Source organism: Parasteatoda tepidariorum, chromosome 8 (genome assembly GCF_982258835.1).
Source record: "Parasteatoda tepidariorum strain Cologne lab strain chromosome 8, Ptep-v5.0, whole genome shotgun sequence".
In the NCBI taxonomy this organism is placed as follows: Eukaryota; Metazoa; Arthropoda; class Arachnida; order Araneae; family Theridiidae; genus Parasteatoda; species Parasteatoda tepidariorum.
The window spans coordinates 9555707-9571980 of record NC_141762.1 but is presented as its reverse complement, the minus strand read 5'-3'; the positions used below and the strand labels follow the sequence as shown (position 1 = coordinate 9571980).

At 31.4% G+C, this 16274-nt stretch overlaps 1 protein-coding gene across 6 annotated transcripts in view; it reads left to right on the top strand.

Annotated features, from left to right (window-relative positions):
- Positions 1–16274, top strand: part of LOC107457283 (protein inscuteable homolog) — a 55988-nt gene that overhangs the window by 22040 nt on the left and 17674 nt on the right. For 3 of the 6 annotated variants that reach the window (XR_015428628.1, XM_087149802.1, XM_087149800.1), the window contains exons 2-4: positions 3845–4213; positions 12472–12668; positions 14715–15860. Coding sequence is in view for 4 of the 6 variants with exons in the window: in XM_087149800.1 (XP_087005926.1) it covers positions 3845–4213; positions 12472–12668; positions 14715–15860 (1712 nt within the window). In the remaining 2 variants the exon portion in view is untranslated. Of the gene's footprint in view, positions 1–3844; positions 4214–8302; positions 8425–12471; positions 12669–14714; positions 15861–16274 lie in introns of those variants that run through there. The other 3 variants (XR_015428629.1, XM_087149801.1, XM_087149803.1) reach the window with 2 other exon arrangements.

Sequence of the window (16274 nt, the reverse complement as noted above, 5' to 3'; positions counted from 1 at the left end):
CAATAAATCCCAAGAAGTCTATTACTAATCTCAGTAATATCATACCTCATATCGAAGCCTGGTGCACAAAATGGAAGGTAGCCATCAACACCACTAAATCTTCACTACTAATTATTAGGAAATCAAGTAAAAAGAAAGTCATTTATCCAAATATTACTCTTTTCAATGATGAAATACCACTAGTTCGAAAGGCCACCTACCTAGGCGTCACTCTTACTAGTTCTTTAAACTGGAATACCCATATTGAAAATATTATTAGCAAAGCGCAAGGAGCCTATAGATCTCTGAAACCAATATTAAACTATAATTCAAAACTATCTCTCAAAACAAAACGAACCCTATACCTCCAATGTATTCGACCGATCATCAGCTACGCAGCCCCTGCATGGAGCACAACCACTGTTAGTCAAAAAAAGAAACTGGAGATCACTCAAAATAAATTCCTCAGATATATCACAGGAGCCCCCAGATCCATGAGAATGAAAGATCTAAGACGAGAGTTAAAAATCAACAAAATAGATGAGCACATAGCTGAACTATGTGCAAGTTTCTTCAGAGATGCACTCTCTTGTCATACGTGCAATTACTTCAAAAATTTTGATTTTGAGCTCATCAAAGACAACATAAAATATAGCCCGGCAACCGCCTTTTTCCTATCCGACGGAGTTTTGTCCCGTAAATTTTGTAAATAGCTGTAAATACTTGTAAATAATTTTGCGCATTTATTATGTATTTCCCCTTTTCCCTGGGGCTATGTGGCTACTGTGCACCTGTGAAGCTCGGGGTAATACCTCGAAGGGAGGCGAGGCAGTCTGCCACAAAACCTCTTCTCTCTCTCTCAAACTTGTTTGTTCAATCTCACTACTTCATTTTAATTTTCTCTCAGTAAAAGATACTGAACCCTAACTTTCACCTCTCAGTTGCGCTTCGGCGATTTATTATTTATTTCCACTCAGATGAATTAGTTGGAGCCCCTAGCGGGGCTGATGCTAAGATAACCAACACATATGAGATATGAGATGATTCCGAAAAGCGTTCGTACAAAATCAGAATCAAGTTGCAATTAAATAAAAAACGGTAACTTAAATGTAGTCGTTACTAATTTGACAGACTTACTTTGCTTTTATTTTAATTATTGTTAGTTTGATCATATATATAATCAATGTTTATTCAAAGTATAACTAAATAGTTTTATTTTGAACAAAGTAATGGTGAATTAAATAAATCAAACAATTATAACTCCGCCCACAAATAAACTGCTAAAGAAATACTTTGATTACCAGTTTTATCTTCTTACCCTGATTGATACGGTTTTTTGCTGTCACGTATTTGTGACAGTCGGCGCGAAAGGGTTAATGTTTAGTTACCACTTCATTCAGCGATCTTCGGGTATTATAAGGTAATTTTGTAAAAAATCTTTCAAAATGTTAGTGGTTGCTTCTATTTTTTCAACAGCTGAAAAAACTTCGAGGGCAAAGGGTTAAGTTTAAAGTGGGTACACGAAGTATAGTGCAGAATTAACTGATCATATTTGTGCTTTAAAGTAATTAACCATAAACAAAATTGAATCCTAGTCCTAGCGTTTTGATTTTTTGGGACTTTTCGGTTTCGTAACGTACTTATGAATAAAATTATTATGTATATTGATAAACTTTTTATAATATTTGATGTGGTAGTTGTAAAATAAGGAAAATTTGAATTTTTTTATTTAATATACCAAATTATTATCAGATTTTCTAATTAAGTATTTTGTTTATTTATGTACGCTCCCAAGAAATTTTTTAAGTGCAATCGTTTAAATGCAAAATAAAGTACATCTTTTATAGCCATTAAAAAAAATCTCGCTAAAACGTGGAAATAAAACCCTTAGTTGCCAGGTTCGAAAATCTTTGCAATTTTTGGAATCTGTGGGGCAGAGGTCTAAAATGTTTTTTAAAGAAAAAAATGTTTTACCAATAGCTTTCCAAATGAAAAAAAAGTGCTTTTCTGTTTTTCAAGCAAATGATTAACTTGTTATAATAACACTAGGGGGCAAAGCCCCCTAGTAGTTTTTTCTTGGCAGAAAACAGTTTTTCTACTAAAGTTAAAAATATTCACTTAACATCTATGTACTAAAAGGAATTCTGTTTACTTACACTTTTGCGCCTCTACTTCCCACTTCCAAATATTACTATCTATTAGTATTATAAACACTCTTGGTGGACAGAAGTGATTTTTTTAACTATCGCTTTTTTAAAAAGCATTTATATTCGTAATGCATTATATTGTTCAAACAAATTTGATGAGTCCTCAACCATAATTTAAAATTTTCGCTAATAATGGCAGTACTGAAAAATAACTTTAAATTAGGGATACAAAAATATTTAAAGGAAAACAATGCCTTTACGACTTTTGATAATTTTATGCTGATGACAACCTAAACAATAAAAAATGGAAAAGAATGGGGAAAAAAATGGAAAAGAATGGGGAAAACTAGATCCTACCACGTGATTTTCCGGCCAATAAAAATGCGCCGACAACAATTGAAAACGGCATCAGACTATTATGATTTCATATTATATAGAGAGACCTCTTGTTATTAGTTTGTTAAAAAGATAGTCGATGTCACAATATAATTTAAATTATGAATGCAAACAAGACCATTTTTAATGACTATTATGATTTACGCACTGAAGAGAATGTTGTAAACGCATGATATTAAAAAGTGCGAAATTGGCACTTTGATAAAAGTTTTAATTTTTTCATTGCAAATGGTAGCATTTATATATGTTTCTATGAATGGCCGAAATAGATTATTGTTAACTTCCACCGGTGATTATCACAATCTCACTTTGGTATATGTCCGAAATATATATTAGATCCAATTTAGTGACACTGCCCGGTATACCCCACATCAATATTTTTTAAGGTCAAGTGTCACTGCCCAATATGCATTTAACCGGTACTCCAAAGTCTGACGTTTCTCCTCATCTATCATCAGCAGATATTAAAATATAGAATAAATATAATAATATCAACGAATAAATTAAGATAAAATTGGATAGACCAAATATCTCAGACATTCACCAAAGCCACTATGTGATTGGTAACATTCTCCAGTGAAAATCAACATTCTCTTGATTTCGACAGACAAATAACTCAAATACTTTAAAAGTTATTAAACTTTTTTTAAATTCGCCAATTTGGCGACATTTTTTAACCTAGATGAAAATTATCAAAATCACTAAATAATTCTCAGCTTTTGCAAATTTTTATAAACCCAAGTAATACAGCATTAGAGTACGTTTTTAAATATTAAAAAATTAGACCACAAACCCTCTTTATTTTCACAAAACTATGGGTTTTCTCCATATTGACATTTTGCGCCATTTACAGAATAAGCTTAGACAGTGCTAACTTTAGATAGGCTAAACTTGTCATAATAGTCATGAGTAACAGTTGCAAACTCTTAGCAGTTATAAAAATAGCACATTATTCCCAAAAGAAACATCATTTCATACTGCTAAGATGCCTTCGAAAAACAGCCAGCCTTCCTGCGATTTGTTTGGGAATTTTTATGCATGCGCTCTGAAGTTTAACCCTTTGCACTCCGAGAACTGTTTGAACTAAAATAAGCACTAAATCATTTAAAATAAATATTACTGCACAATTTTTGAATAATTTTTAAAATTCTTAAAATGATGTGGTTACTAATTATTAAGGTACAAAAATTTTCAATTTTTGAACGGTGACTGTTACTGGCGCATCAGAGGTGACATCGGACTGCAAAGGGTTAAATAGCGTTAGGGTTAAGGAAATCCACAACGCTTTGCAAAATCTCTCTAAACAACAATTTTTTTCTTAGGGCTCTTCACCACTGAACAACGCCACCTACTGGGAAGCAGAAGAAGATCCGGATTGGGATAACTGCGTCATGGTAGTGGCAACACAAAAGGCTAGGCAGTATCCAACTTTGACATCAGCATGCAGCAATGATTCCTTGGCCAGGTCATTGCATAAAGAAGTTGAGTACTCACCCTTAAATGTGAGTAGGCGGTCACCGGATCAGCAAAGAATTGATCCGGGATTGGCCCTGGCTCCGGATAGCCGATATCCATCGTCCAGTCAAAGAAAGAGGCAAAATACTTTGTTGGATACCGGATGGCCTGCTTGTTTTAAAAACAATAATTATGTGTTTGTACGGAACGGTAATGGATTTAAAGTAGACAGGCAGGTAAGTCAATTCTAACATTCGTTTCTCTTTTGGCTATCTGCATTGTTTTATTCTGAAAACTCAGTTTTATGTGGCCTTTTAACTGTTTCGTTTCCTCCGTAAATGTTTGCTTCAACTTTTACTGCTCCTCCTCGACGTCAGGAAAGAGATTCAAGCAGCTCTGTAGCACAATGAGCTCTACTTGTTTGTTTTTTTCCCTTTAAACCGGCATTTGTTTAGATTTTAAACAAAGTTGAGGCAAATATTTACGTTTTGGTTACAAGTTCGATTAACAGCACTACGTCATAAAATGATAAGATAACTATTTGCCCTTTCCACTCAAAAGTTTGTCAATATTTAGCGCACCTTTCTGGGGTTTTGATCACTTTGAAACAAAGAAGATTCTTAACAGCTGGTAGTGTTTCATGTTGGTAACTTTAGTTACATGCTTTATTTTTTCGTTGCATTAGCACAGCTCTTCATCTGGCACATCATATCAAGTTTACTTCGTTTCTTGCTTTTATACAAAAAATTTAAGACACTCAGTTAAGATCTAAATATAGAATACTGGCTGAACCGAAAGAGATGAAAAAATAAAATTCTTACTTGGTTAGTCATTAGCAATTTTTTACGTTTTCATTCACTACTTCATTTAAAAATTTATTGAAAAAATGGATTCAAAGATGAAGGTTTAGGAAATTTTTTTCCTGTGTCAGAGCTGCCAAATAATTGATCATATAAATGCCAACTAACCAATTCGGTACATGCCTTTTAAATCTACGAAATTGCTCGAGATTGGTGCGATTATCTCATTTTCATCTGTAATTTTGAATAAGCATAAACATTACACATATAATATGTAAAGTTACATTAATATTAGTATATTTGGTTCCAAAATTATTATTTTGTTACATTTTTAAATGAAACTGGTAGTTAAATAAATAAACACATTTAATTAAATTTTTCCTACCACTTTTTTTTAAAAGTTGTCTTTAACATTATCAGCAGGATGCACTGATTTAGTTTATCAGTCTTTTGAAACGTTCTGTTATTTAATAAACCAGGTTGCACCTGGTATCCTTCTTAAAGTTTTAGTCACGAATACCAGTAGTTTTCTAATTTCTCTTTCTGTAAGTGAACCTCAAGCTGATGATGCGTAGTATAAGATTGGGCTGATGGCACACTCTCTAAAAACACTTTTTTTGTGTGTTTAAACCCGTTTTGTCCCGAATTTATTTATTGAAATGATACAAAAAGTGGTTTTATGAAAAAAGTGGTATAATATATTATCGAAATTAATTGGTTTTACTACTGTTAGGACATTCAAAAAGTCATTAATACATACCCTCCAACTTATGAGGATTTTGAAAATAATTCTTTCTAGTGGTAGCGAACCAAAGTAGAAATTTTTAAAGCAAATGGATCTCTCATAAAACTTTTATCAGAACTTAAGAATCTAGCCATATGGCCTGCACTTTTATAAGTAATAGTGGACAAGTTACACTAAAATAAATTTTTTTTTAAATATTAAGACCTTAATTTTGCTACCGTCTGAAAAGAAGATTTCTGAAACTACGGAAATTCCGTAGCAGTTGGAGGGTATGTTAATAGATCAAGAAGTACTTGCTCCTTATAATTCTGCATCTAATCAGAAATAACTAAATCATTGTGGTATCTGAGAATCTTTTAATTCACCCAGATAAATGAAAATACTGAAAAAACTTTCCCACCACAATGAATGTCTTTGAAAAAAGGAACTGTCCTATATATATGACGCTGGGCGTTAACCGGTTAAAGCACTCTTAGAATTATGTGATAAGATAGGCTGCGGTGCCTAGTAGGCTGCTTCGGCTTTCTTTATGATATTAGTTATGTGTTTATTCCAGTTTAAGGTATTAAATAGTGTGATGCACTAATTAATAATCTAACATCATAATAATTATTATTAACCGTAACTAATTAATAACCTAATATAATAACCTAAGTATTTGGCACTAATGACTATTGAGATTTCTTCAATGAACAAAGCAAGCCTATTATTATCATTGATCTTTATTTTATGGTTTTGTCGAATAACGAAAAAGTTCGAATCATTAATTTTTGTATTCCACTTGGAGCATCATTTTTCTATTGAGTCTAATTGGTCTTGGTTTTTAGTGACTGCTCAGTTTAGGCAAATTGATTTAAAGTGTGCCACCAGAGTAGAACACGGTTTACATATTTTGATCTTTTCTATCAACGGGGAAATCTTAAATTAGAGAAAGTATTGGTCTTAGCATTTAATCTTGCGAGACAGTGGTTACTAGTTATAAAGATATAAAAAAAAAATTTCATTTTGGAGTGGTGACTAGTGAAGGCCCCTCAGAGGCAACATTAGACTGCAAAGGGTTAAGTGGTTGCTAAACCAGGGAAATTTCCACTTAGTTTGATAATTCGTTTACTGTTACTGTAACGAATCAAGCTACATTAAAGAAACAGTTCTTTTTTTTATAAAAGCACATTTATTTGACAATTGGGTATAATATAAAAAAAACACAACTACTTCCACTTAGTAGGAATAACATTTACCATGACGCAATGCTAAATGCTATGCCACTATCCACATAAATGCCACTATCCACATAAATCAATTATTAATCAAAAATCGAATATCAATTACTTTTCTTTATAATGCAATAAAATCTGGCGAGCAGCTTTTTAAACGATCAAACACTTCGTTTGCTTATTTGTGGCTTGAAGTTAGGCTCGCAGAAAATGCCATTCATGGGTTAAATGTAGTAGGAATAACACAACCTGTGACGTAGGCTATAGTATACCCAATTACACGCACGAACTAAACAAAATTAAATTAAAATGTACCCAGAACGGGTTAGTAATAACCTTGCAAAATAAATGGTAGGTACTTTTATTTACGTCACACTAGCGCTGCCCAATGGGCTATTGGCGACGGTCTGGGAAACATCCATGAGGATGATCCGAAGACATGCCACCGCATTTTTAATCCTGTGCAGATAGATGATGGCTCCCCTGCTTTGGTAGCCCGATGATCTGTGCGTGAATCTTTACGGTAGAACAGTTTAACGAGAACTGATACCGCATATCCTCGGTCCCTACGTAGGCTGAACAAAGTGGTCACCCATCCGCTTACTGACCACAGCCAGTGATGCTTGACTTTGGTGTTCAACTAGGAACCGTGTCTTTACGATCAGTCCACTGCGGGACCAAAATAAATGGGGGGGAAAAACAATTAACGTGTTAGTATGAGCCTTAAATTCAAAACAAAAACTATTCTTATCAAAAGTCAACAACGCTCTGTTCCATAAATTGGGTACAATATGAAAAAAACACAACTACTTCGATTTAGTAGGAACAACATATGACGCAATGCTAAACGAATGGAATTTAGTTGTTGTTTATTTAGTTATTGTTATTAGTAGTTGTTGTTATTTGTTTTAGTTGTTGCTGTTTATTTAGTTGTATTTAGTTTCAGTAACTTTTCTTTATAATGCAATAAAATCTGGCGAGCAGCTATTTAAACGATCGAACACTTCGTTTGTTTATTTGTGGCTTGAAGTTAGGCTCGCAGAAAATGCCGTTCATGGGTTAAATTTAGTAGGAACAACACAACCTGTGACGTAGGCTATATTATACCCAATTGTCTCGTTCTTTTATTTTTAATTCATTTCGTTCTACGTTTTCTTTTTATTCATGCTTTTGTTAGCCAGATATTTTTAGACTTTATATTACTTAATTATTTTAGAACACCTCTGGGAGCCCTACAATAGCAAATTTTACGTTTAATATACAAATTGGATTAAGATTATATCGAGATGAAGATTATGCACTATAAAGTAATTGTGACTCGATAGTTTTTACCAAAGGGGAGACTTTATACCAAATGTTTAAAAACGCATCTATTGCTTCAATTCCAAGAAACTATATCCGCATTGTTCTGAATCACTACCAAACAATTTTCTTTTAACTTTTTGTTATTATTAACGCACTACTTAGAATACGAAATAAAAAAAGGCTTGTCGTGTTATAGTTATCCTGTCTGGGAATAAACTGAAACGCCTAGACTTTAAAAACCTCATTATGTCTCAGAAAATAGTAATTTTGTGTCTTAAAAGAAAATTTATCATTAGGATTTAGTTTTAGAAATATCATTAGATTTAGAAATTTTATAATTTCAATCATCTCCGTTCTGAGGTGTAATTTCAAGTAAAAATAAGGTAAGATATTGTCTAACATTTCATTTCACATATTTTTCATTTATTTTTAATAATAATAGTGCAGTTTTTATTACTATGAAAAATGTATAGTTGCTAATTTACTCAAAAGATATTTTTGCGAAAATTTGCCTCACTTTTTGTTTCTAATTATATCAGGTTTTGTGAGGTGGAACTTAAGATATTATGCAAGATTTTATCACTCATTTTATTTTCATAATCAATATTTAATTTATTGAATAAAATTGGGTTAATAGCGATAGTTTAGATGGTTGTAGAAAACTTAGAGAATTATTATCATAGTGACATTTATAAGCAAAATTAAAGGTCGCCACAGGCCACAGGGCGATTAAATACAAGTTTCGGTTTAAAATTTGTTTGCAAATCGCCTGTTTTTTCGTCCAAAATGTACACCATGAAGCATGTTATTATTATTTATATTAACAAATATGAAACTGTTATAAATATTTTATAATATTCTGAAAACAAATTTATTTCACGCTTTTTCTTAAAACTTTTCTTCATTTTAGAAACGAACCTTGTAAAATAATGTTTTTGAGAAATGATTCAGAAAAAATGCAAGGCATTTTTTCTGAATATCAACAGTTCTTTCAATCGTTTAAAAATTTCAATTTTTGAAATTGTGGCCGCATGGTACATAAAAGTAAAAACACTGAGCAAGATCTAATCTTACATTTTATTCGGTATACTATTTAAATTGATTAGTAATTTTTTTTATTTATTTTATAAAATTGCGTTGATAGTTTTGATCATAGTACAAAATTTTATGTAATGTTTTTTGCTGATTGTTACTGTCAGAAATGTTATATTTGTGAAAACTTACTTCTCCATTTATTTCCAATTTTATATAGCGGAACTTGAAAGTAAAATTAGTGAGCTAGATCTTATTTTGCATTTTATTGGGCATAATATTTGAATTTATTAGTAATTTTTCATTTACCTAATGAAATTGCATTGATAGAATAGTTATGGTCATTGTGCAAAACTTTGTGAATTATTTTTATAGTAGTATTCGGTCGGAAATATTATGTTTGAGAAAATTTACCCCTCTATTTATTTTTGATTTTATGTTGCGGAAAAAATATTTTGCAAGATCTTATTTTGCAGGGATAATAATTAAATGTATCTATAACTTTCCTATTTATCTAATAAAATTGAGTTTGATAATTTAGTTTTAATTTACAAAATAAAGTCTCATTTTCTTTATAAAATTATTTTTAGATTTTTTATTCTACTGAAAAATTATTGTATGGTTTATTGCGAAAATAATGCACATCTTAATTAATTTGATGCTAAATATGAGATAATTTTAAAATTTATTAGCCAATTAAAATGTAACTTATATTTTTAAATATGGAAACCAATTTTGTTAAAACATCATGATCGAAATATGTGTTTTAACCATTAGGAGTCTTTTCGATATTGTTTTATCTCAGAGCTCGGCCCGAATATTAGAGAATTATAGCACGTATTTATAATAACTTGTTTTTATGATATGTCTTTTTACGAACGTATTCGTATAACAGCGCTCACACTGAAAATTAGAAGTTAATTATAATACGCATTTAAAATAAATAATTTGTCTATATGACAAATTATTTATTATAAAGTCACTAAAAAAATCTCTTTTAAATTCGACTTCATCAGGAATTACAGAAAATTGTTTATCAGGAATTAGCTATAGTTCCTGATGAGGACGATGGCGGAACAGCAATAAAGTAAGATCAAAGCTTTTAAAAACGTATGTATCCAAACATGCATGTAGGTAGAAAAAAATATCATATTTAGAAAGTAGAAAAGCAAATTTATATCATAATTACAACTGACTTAGTACACTACAGGTTGCCACTTTTTTCTAAATATTGATTTTTCAACAGCATTGTAAATATAACAAGAGCGCAACAGCTGTTTATTGATTCTGCCAACAGAGCTACCTTCAAACCTTATGCAAAGAATCGAAAGTGCGCAGTAAAATAAACGGACCACCCTTAAAACTTTTGATCTAATGATCGGAAATTTTAGTGAATATTTATTATTTTTTATTATTTTATTCAATAACAGTCGAAAAATTTTTGAATTGTAAGGTATAAAAAATTTTTACATTATTTGAAAGATAGTAATTTTACATGGAAGAAATTACAGAGAGAAATCGGTTGAACAATTCCTGAGAAATCAAATTTGAAAAGAAAAAAAACCGTTCAATAAAATTCAATTTTTCAAGAACTATTCGATCGATTTCGTTCAAATGTTGCGTTTTGCCGCGTAAACACACTTTAAAATGATGTAAAAATTTGTATACCTAAAAATTCAACAAGTTCTTGACTATTATTAAATAAAATAATAAAAATAATAAATATTCAGTAAAAGTTATTTTTTGCATTGATAAACGAATTTTATAATTGTGTGCAAAAAAATTTCAATTCGCTTAAAAAGTTCTTGCGATATGGCAAAATCTCGGTCTCCTGATACAACTATTGGGATCATATTTCCCACATATCGGCAAACCACTTTTATGCCTGATTTCGTAACTTAAAATATCGCCGGCACTTAACAGCAAGCATAGTTCTAGTCACTATCTCAAACCATTAAGATTCAGTCCTAAAACATGAAGTTCCGATCATTAGATCAAAAGTTATTCAGGGAGATCCGTTTTTTATTTATTTATTTATTAGAACTGTACAATCATTATTCATTGAAGTCTACTCTTTTAAATAAGGTTCTGTGCTCTATTTCTGATAATATCCGATACCAAGAGGTCAATAAATAAATAAAGAGCTGCATAATTTGTGTTCCGAGGGCCAAATTATTTATTATAATTATCATTATTTAATTACTTATTGATTTATTATTTACACATTGCCCTTGAGTGTTAAAAACGGGACTGGCCCCTAAGCCAAAAATTGATTTGAAAAGCTACAAAACTAGCATAGGAAATTGTATAGCAGTTTCTTAAACTGATTTCAATAAAAATATTGAGAAAAAAAATTGCCGAAAATTGCCGAAACTTTAAAATTCGAAAACACAGGAATACTAATAAAAGATGATATTTCGAATTTCTTTAAATTAAAAAGAAAAACAAAAAATTTTAACTTAACTCTGTGCCAAAAAAATTTTGTTCAAGGATTTATTTAAAAATTAAAAGTGTAAAATATCTGTAAATTAAAACTTTAAGTAAAAATAATAATAATAAATTTTAAGTTGAAGATCAGTCACATCTTAAATTTGTTATAGAAGTCTAAGCATGCAAAATTTTAAAATTTTTAAATTCAAAAATATTCTACACATACTTTACCGTTTGATTTTTAAGGCAAAAATTTATATTCTATTTAAGTAATAATTGACCCCTTCACGCTGACCGGACACCGGTGTCCTTTTAATATATTTTTTTCTGATGCTCTAATCTTAAGCAAGAAGTATATGTTGGTATTTTTTAATTATAAAAAACAATCTAATAGTTACTAAAAAAATCCGTTAGATTATCGGAATTATATTTGTATTAAATTATTAAATCCAAATAAAATAGTTTGAATTATTTTTTTCATTTATATTCAAAAATTTATCAATAATTGATTTTGTAAATTAAAGACACATTAATAAGGAATAATTGTTTCGCTTAGATCTAAATAACAGCTAATATGAGTAAATTGAAAAAATATTGTTTTTAAGATTTTACCTATAACGGAGAAAAGACATCGATGTTTCATGCTATATTTCATAACCGTAAATAATTAAATTGATAAATATAATATTTTTTACTTATTTTGACCTAAATTAATACAAAATTATGAAGAAAAAAAAGTATGAAAAATATGTTTAATAAAAGTTCCGCGTCATAGGGTTAAGTTAATATTAATTAATTATTTTCAACGCTGGAAATCAAAAAAAAAAAAAAAAATTTTTTCCGAAATAAGTTATGCAACCCTAGATTAACAAATCAATTTTAAACTAATTCAAACTAATTTACGATTTCAATTTTTGCTAATTCAAATTACATTCTCAAAATTTCCAATGAATCTCTTTTTATTTCAGATTGACGAAAAATGGAAAGATAATACGGATGTAACTTACGTCATATCTACCACAAAACAAGAGAAGGACGGAGAAGAAAAGTTAATCGTTTCCCTACAAGATCCGAAACCCAAAATGACACGATATTCTCCACCCACCCCTCCAATGAAAGCACCAAACATACATGACGCATACAACCGCAGTTCTAAAGCAAGAAGGTATACATTAAATTGTTTTTGTTTACATACTTAAAAGTTACGTTGAAGAAACCACATTTTTAATTTCATTTTATTTTATAACCGTCGTTGAACAGCCGACCTACTTTCGAGATTACGAATATCAATGTTAACTCCGTAGCATTGCAATTTTGAACCCACTCCAGAAAGCAAGAGAACTACTGAATCAAGTATTGGGAGAAATTTGCCTTTGTAGAGGACTTCTTGATGAAACTAACCCACATCTGTATTACGTGGAGAGGAAAACCACGAAAACTTCCCACGGTTTGTCAGACGGCAAAAAGACTCTAGCCCAGTGTTTCCCAACCTTTTTTGTACCATGCCCCACCTAAGCCTTTTTAAAATTCTTATTCCCCCCCCCCTATGTAACATATACATAATTTTTAATATTAAAAAATCGAATTGTTCACTTAAGAAACTTAGGAAATTGTTAGCGAAACAAAGTAAGTAAATTTTCAGAACATATAATGAAAAACTAAAATTCAAATTCGAAATAATTTTAACAAAGATTTTTCAATAATAATTTAATATTTTAATTTAGTGAGATTCTTGCCCTTGATGCTTGCTGCACGTAGATTTTATCTTAGGTTCCAATTTGGTTAGCTTCAGTCTCAAGTCTCCCCGTTATGTTATATCCAGACGATTTCTTTTTTTTACCATTAAAATCAATTACAGCACTAAATCCACATTTCCACATTAAGCTAAATATGAAGATGGAATCGGTAACAATAGTTTTCTTGCACATTTGATTGAATTTGGGTATTTGTTTTCTGTTTCCTTACGAAGCCATGCCATCACTCCTTTCATATTAAATAAAGTTTTAACTGACTCATCATTTTGCATTTCTGCAAATTCTTCTTGATATATTTGATATATCAGACAAATCCACTAACATGGACTGCAACATCCATGCTGTAAAATAAATTTGTTTTAAATCAGAATATCTTTCTTTTAAATCAACCGATAGAATTTTCAGATGATAGACAATAACAAGTGAAGCGGTATCATTTACTTCACATTTTTGGAGTCAATGAAACTGTTCTAAGTTTTTGTTGTTAATATATTTCTGACATAACTCAATAAGGGTAATGAAGCTAAATATCTTAGCTTTTGCATCAACGAGAGTTTTATTTTTTCCTTGAAGTTTCTTATTTAATATATTCAGTTTTTCAAAGATATTGGCTAAATAACTCACAAATGCTTTACCATCGACTGTAAACAGATACTTCATTTCAGGTTTGTCGCTTAAAAAATCCCTAATTCACATAATGTTTATTGACCGCAATTATTTAACAATTCGCTTTTTTCTTTCGATTTTGTCACCGAAATCTCGCATTGCATTTAAATGACCCAGAGCAAAAGGTTTAAACTCATATCGAGTTCATTTTTGAATTGCCCCCCTTTACAATCAAATTTCCCCCCGGTGGGGCGTGGGCCCCACGTTGGGAAACACTGCTCTAGCCTATGATCTGTCTACTACTGAGGTTAGTTTATGTCTGCACTGCAGTTGGTGCGAATTGAGTGTGGATTTTTTGTTGACCAGCCATCGCTGGGATTCGAGTCCTGTGAGACGAGCGCTCTATCCCCTAAGCACCGAAGTTCGATTACTGGTTGCTTTTTTCTATTATTAATTTTTCGATTATTAGAACTTGGTCTGTTATATAATGAAAGGATGTTAATACTTATGTATAAAATCTATCCGCTTTTGTTTTAGATTACACTATAAGGATTTGGAAACTTATGCATAAAATCGATCTGTTTTTGATTCGTTTTGATCCATTTGCGATTACATTACAACGATATACATGGCGAAAATTCCTCTTTTCTGACATATGTCCAAGTGTACAATAATAAGTGTCACAATAATAAAATTTTCTTTAAAAAAAAAATCAGACTCTATGTTAAAAGTTTAAAATTTAAATCGAAAGTAAAATGAAAACTACCCATTGCATTTATTCAGAATTTGTAATTACTGTTTTTTTTTGTGACTTTAATTAAATATTTCTCAAATTTATCTGGCAAATGTAGATCAGACAAAAAGAAGACGTCAAGTTGGTTAAAGAAGTTGAGAACACCTGGTAAAAATAGATCGCTTAAAATAGAAGCTTCTGCAGAAGAAACAACTCCAATATTCGAAACCAGATCTGATGAATCTCCAGAATCTACCGGATCTAATACCAAAGGAAAAAAAATCTTCAATGCCTCTCCCGAGAAGCACCTATCACCATCACCCGAGAAACAAAAGATATCAACTCCTGCTCCGGCTTTCGACTATCACCTCAAAACAACGGGCCCACAGACTAGTACACCAAAAAGGGAAGAACATTCTGATGGAACCAAGAAACGACCTCAGGCAAACACACCATACAGACTTCCAAACGGGCGAATGTCTGTTCGAAGACGTATTCCATATGAAGACATGTCACCCGAAAGTGGACAATTAATCAACGTCGAAACATCTGCTCCAATAGCACAATTAGAATCTGTGAATAGTCAAGAGTTCCTAAACAGCCCAGATTTGGATGTGAACTTAAGTCCAATTCAAAAGAAAGGGGTGTGCCGTAGTTCTGGTCAGAAAATTGATGATACCGATCTAGTTTCGTCCATAAACCGCATACAAAGGAGAAGCAGTTGTATCAATACAAAGCAGAAAGTTATGAATGGTGGTTTGTCTTGCAAAGTTCATCTCCAGAGGCGACTTAGTTCCACTTTGCCAAAAAGCACGCAAACTGAGGAAAGGTACATAGTTCCAAAGCCGATGACTGATCCTAGAGTTAGTTCTAAACCCTGCGAAAGTATACTTCATCCAAGTCCGTCAGATAACGATATTCCATTCGTCGATTACGATGAAGATGAAGTATCGTTTGATGATAAACCTCGAAGGAGATTAATTGTCCGAAGGAAACAGGAAGTTATATTAAGCAAGTCTGCACCTAATGTGTCCCTAAATGGCAGCTGCGTCGATGAAAAGGAAGATAGAAATCCTGCTCCAAATATGTCTACGAATAAAAAGGTTATATCTTCAAGTGAGCCAGCTATAAGTCCCGAAAAAACGAACACACGTTTACAAAAAGCTCAGAGTCCAATGGAAGAAGAAGAGAATATGTCACTAGACCAAAAAACAGAAGACTTGCTCAGCATCGATGATTCAACTGACTCGTTTTCACCGTATGTGTGAGTATTATCTATTAGCTTGTTTAATTCTTATTTTTGCTGTATTCTTTTTGCATTTGAAAATTATTAAAAATCTGCATTACTATAGTACAAAGTTATTCATAAGTTCCGATGAAATATTAAAAGGCTATATTAAAAAAAATTATTCGATTAAAACGAATACATCAGAAACTAACATTGCACTAAAGACAGAAATAATTCTATTTTAATTTACAGCCCTTACAGGTGCATACCTGCCAACTTTTAATCCTTTCAAGGATGATTTTCCCCAGTGGTAGTAAAATGAAATTTAAATTACAATTTTAGGCAGAAACATAAGCTGTATTTTGACCAGGCTTATGCGGAGTTCCACAACTGTATTACATATTATTTCATCGGAACTAATGCTTAATATATGCTTAATTTTTCTAAAAA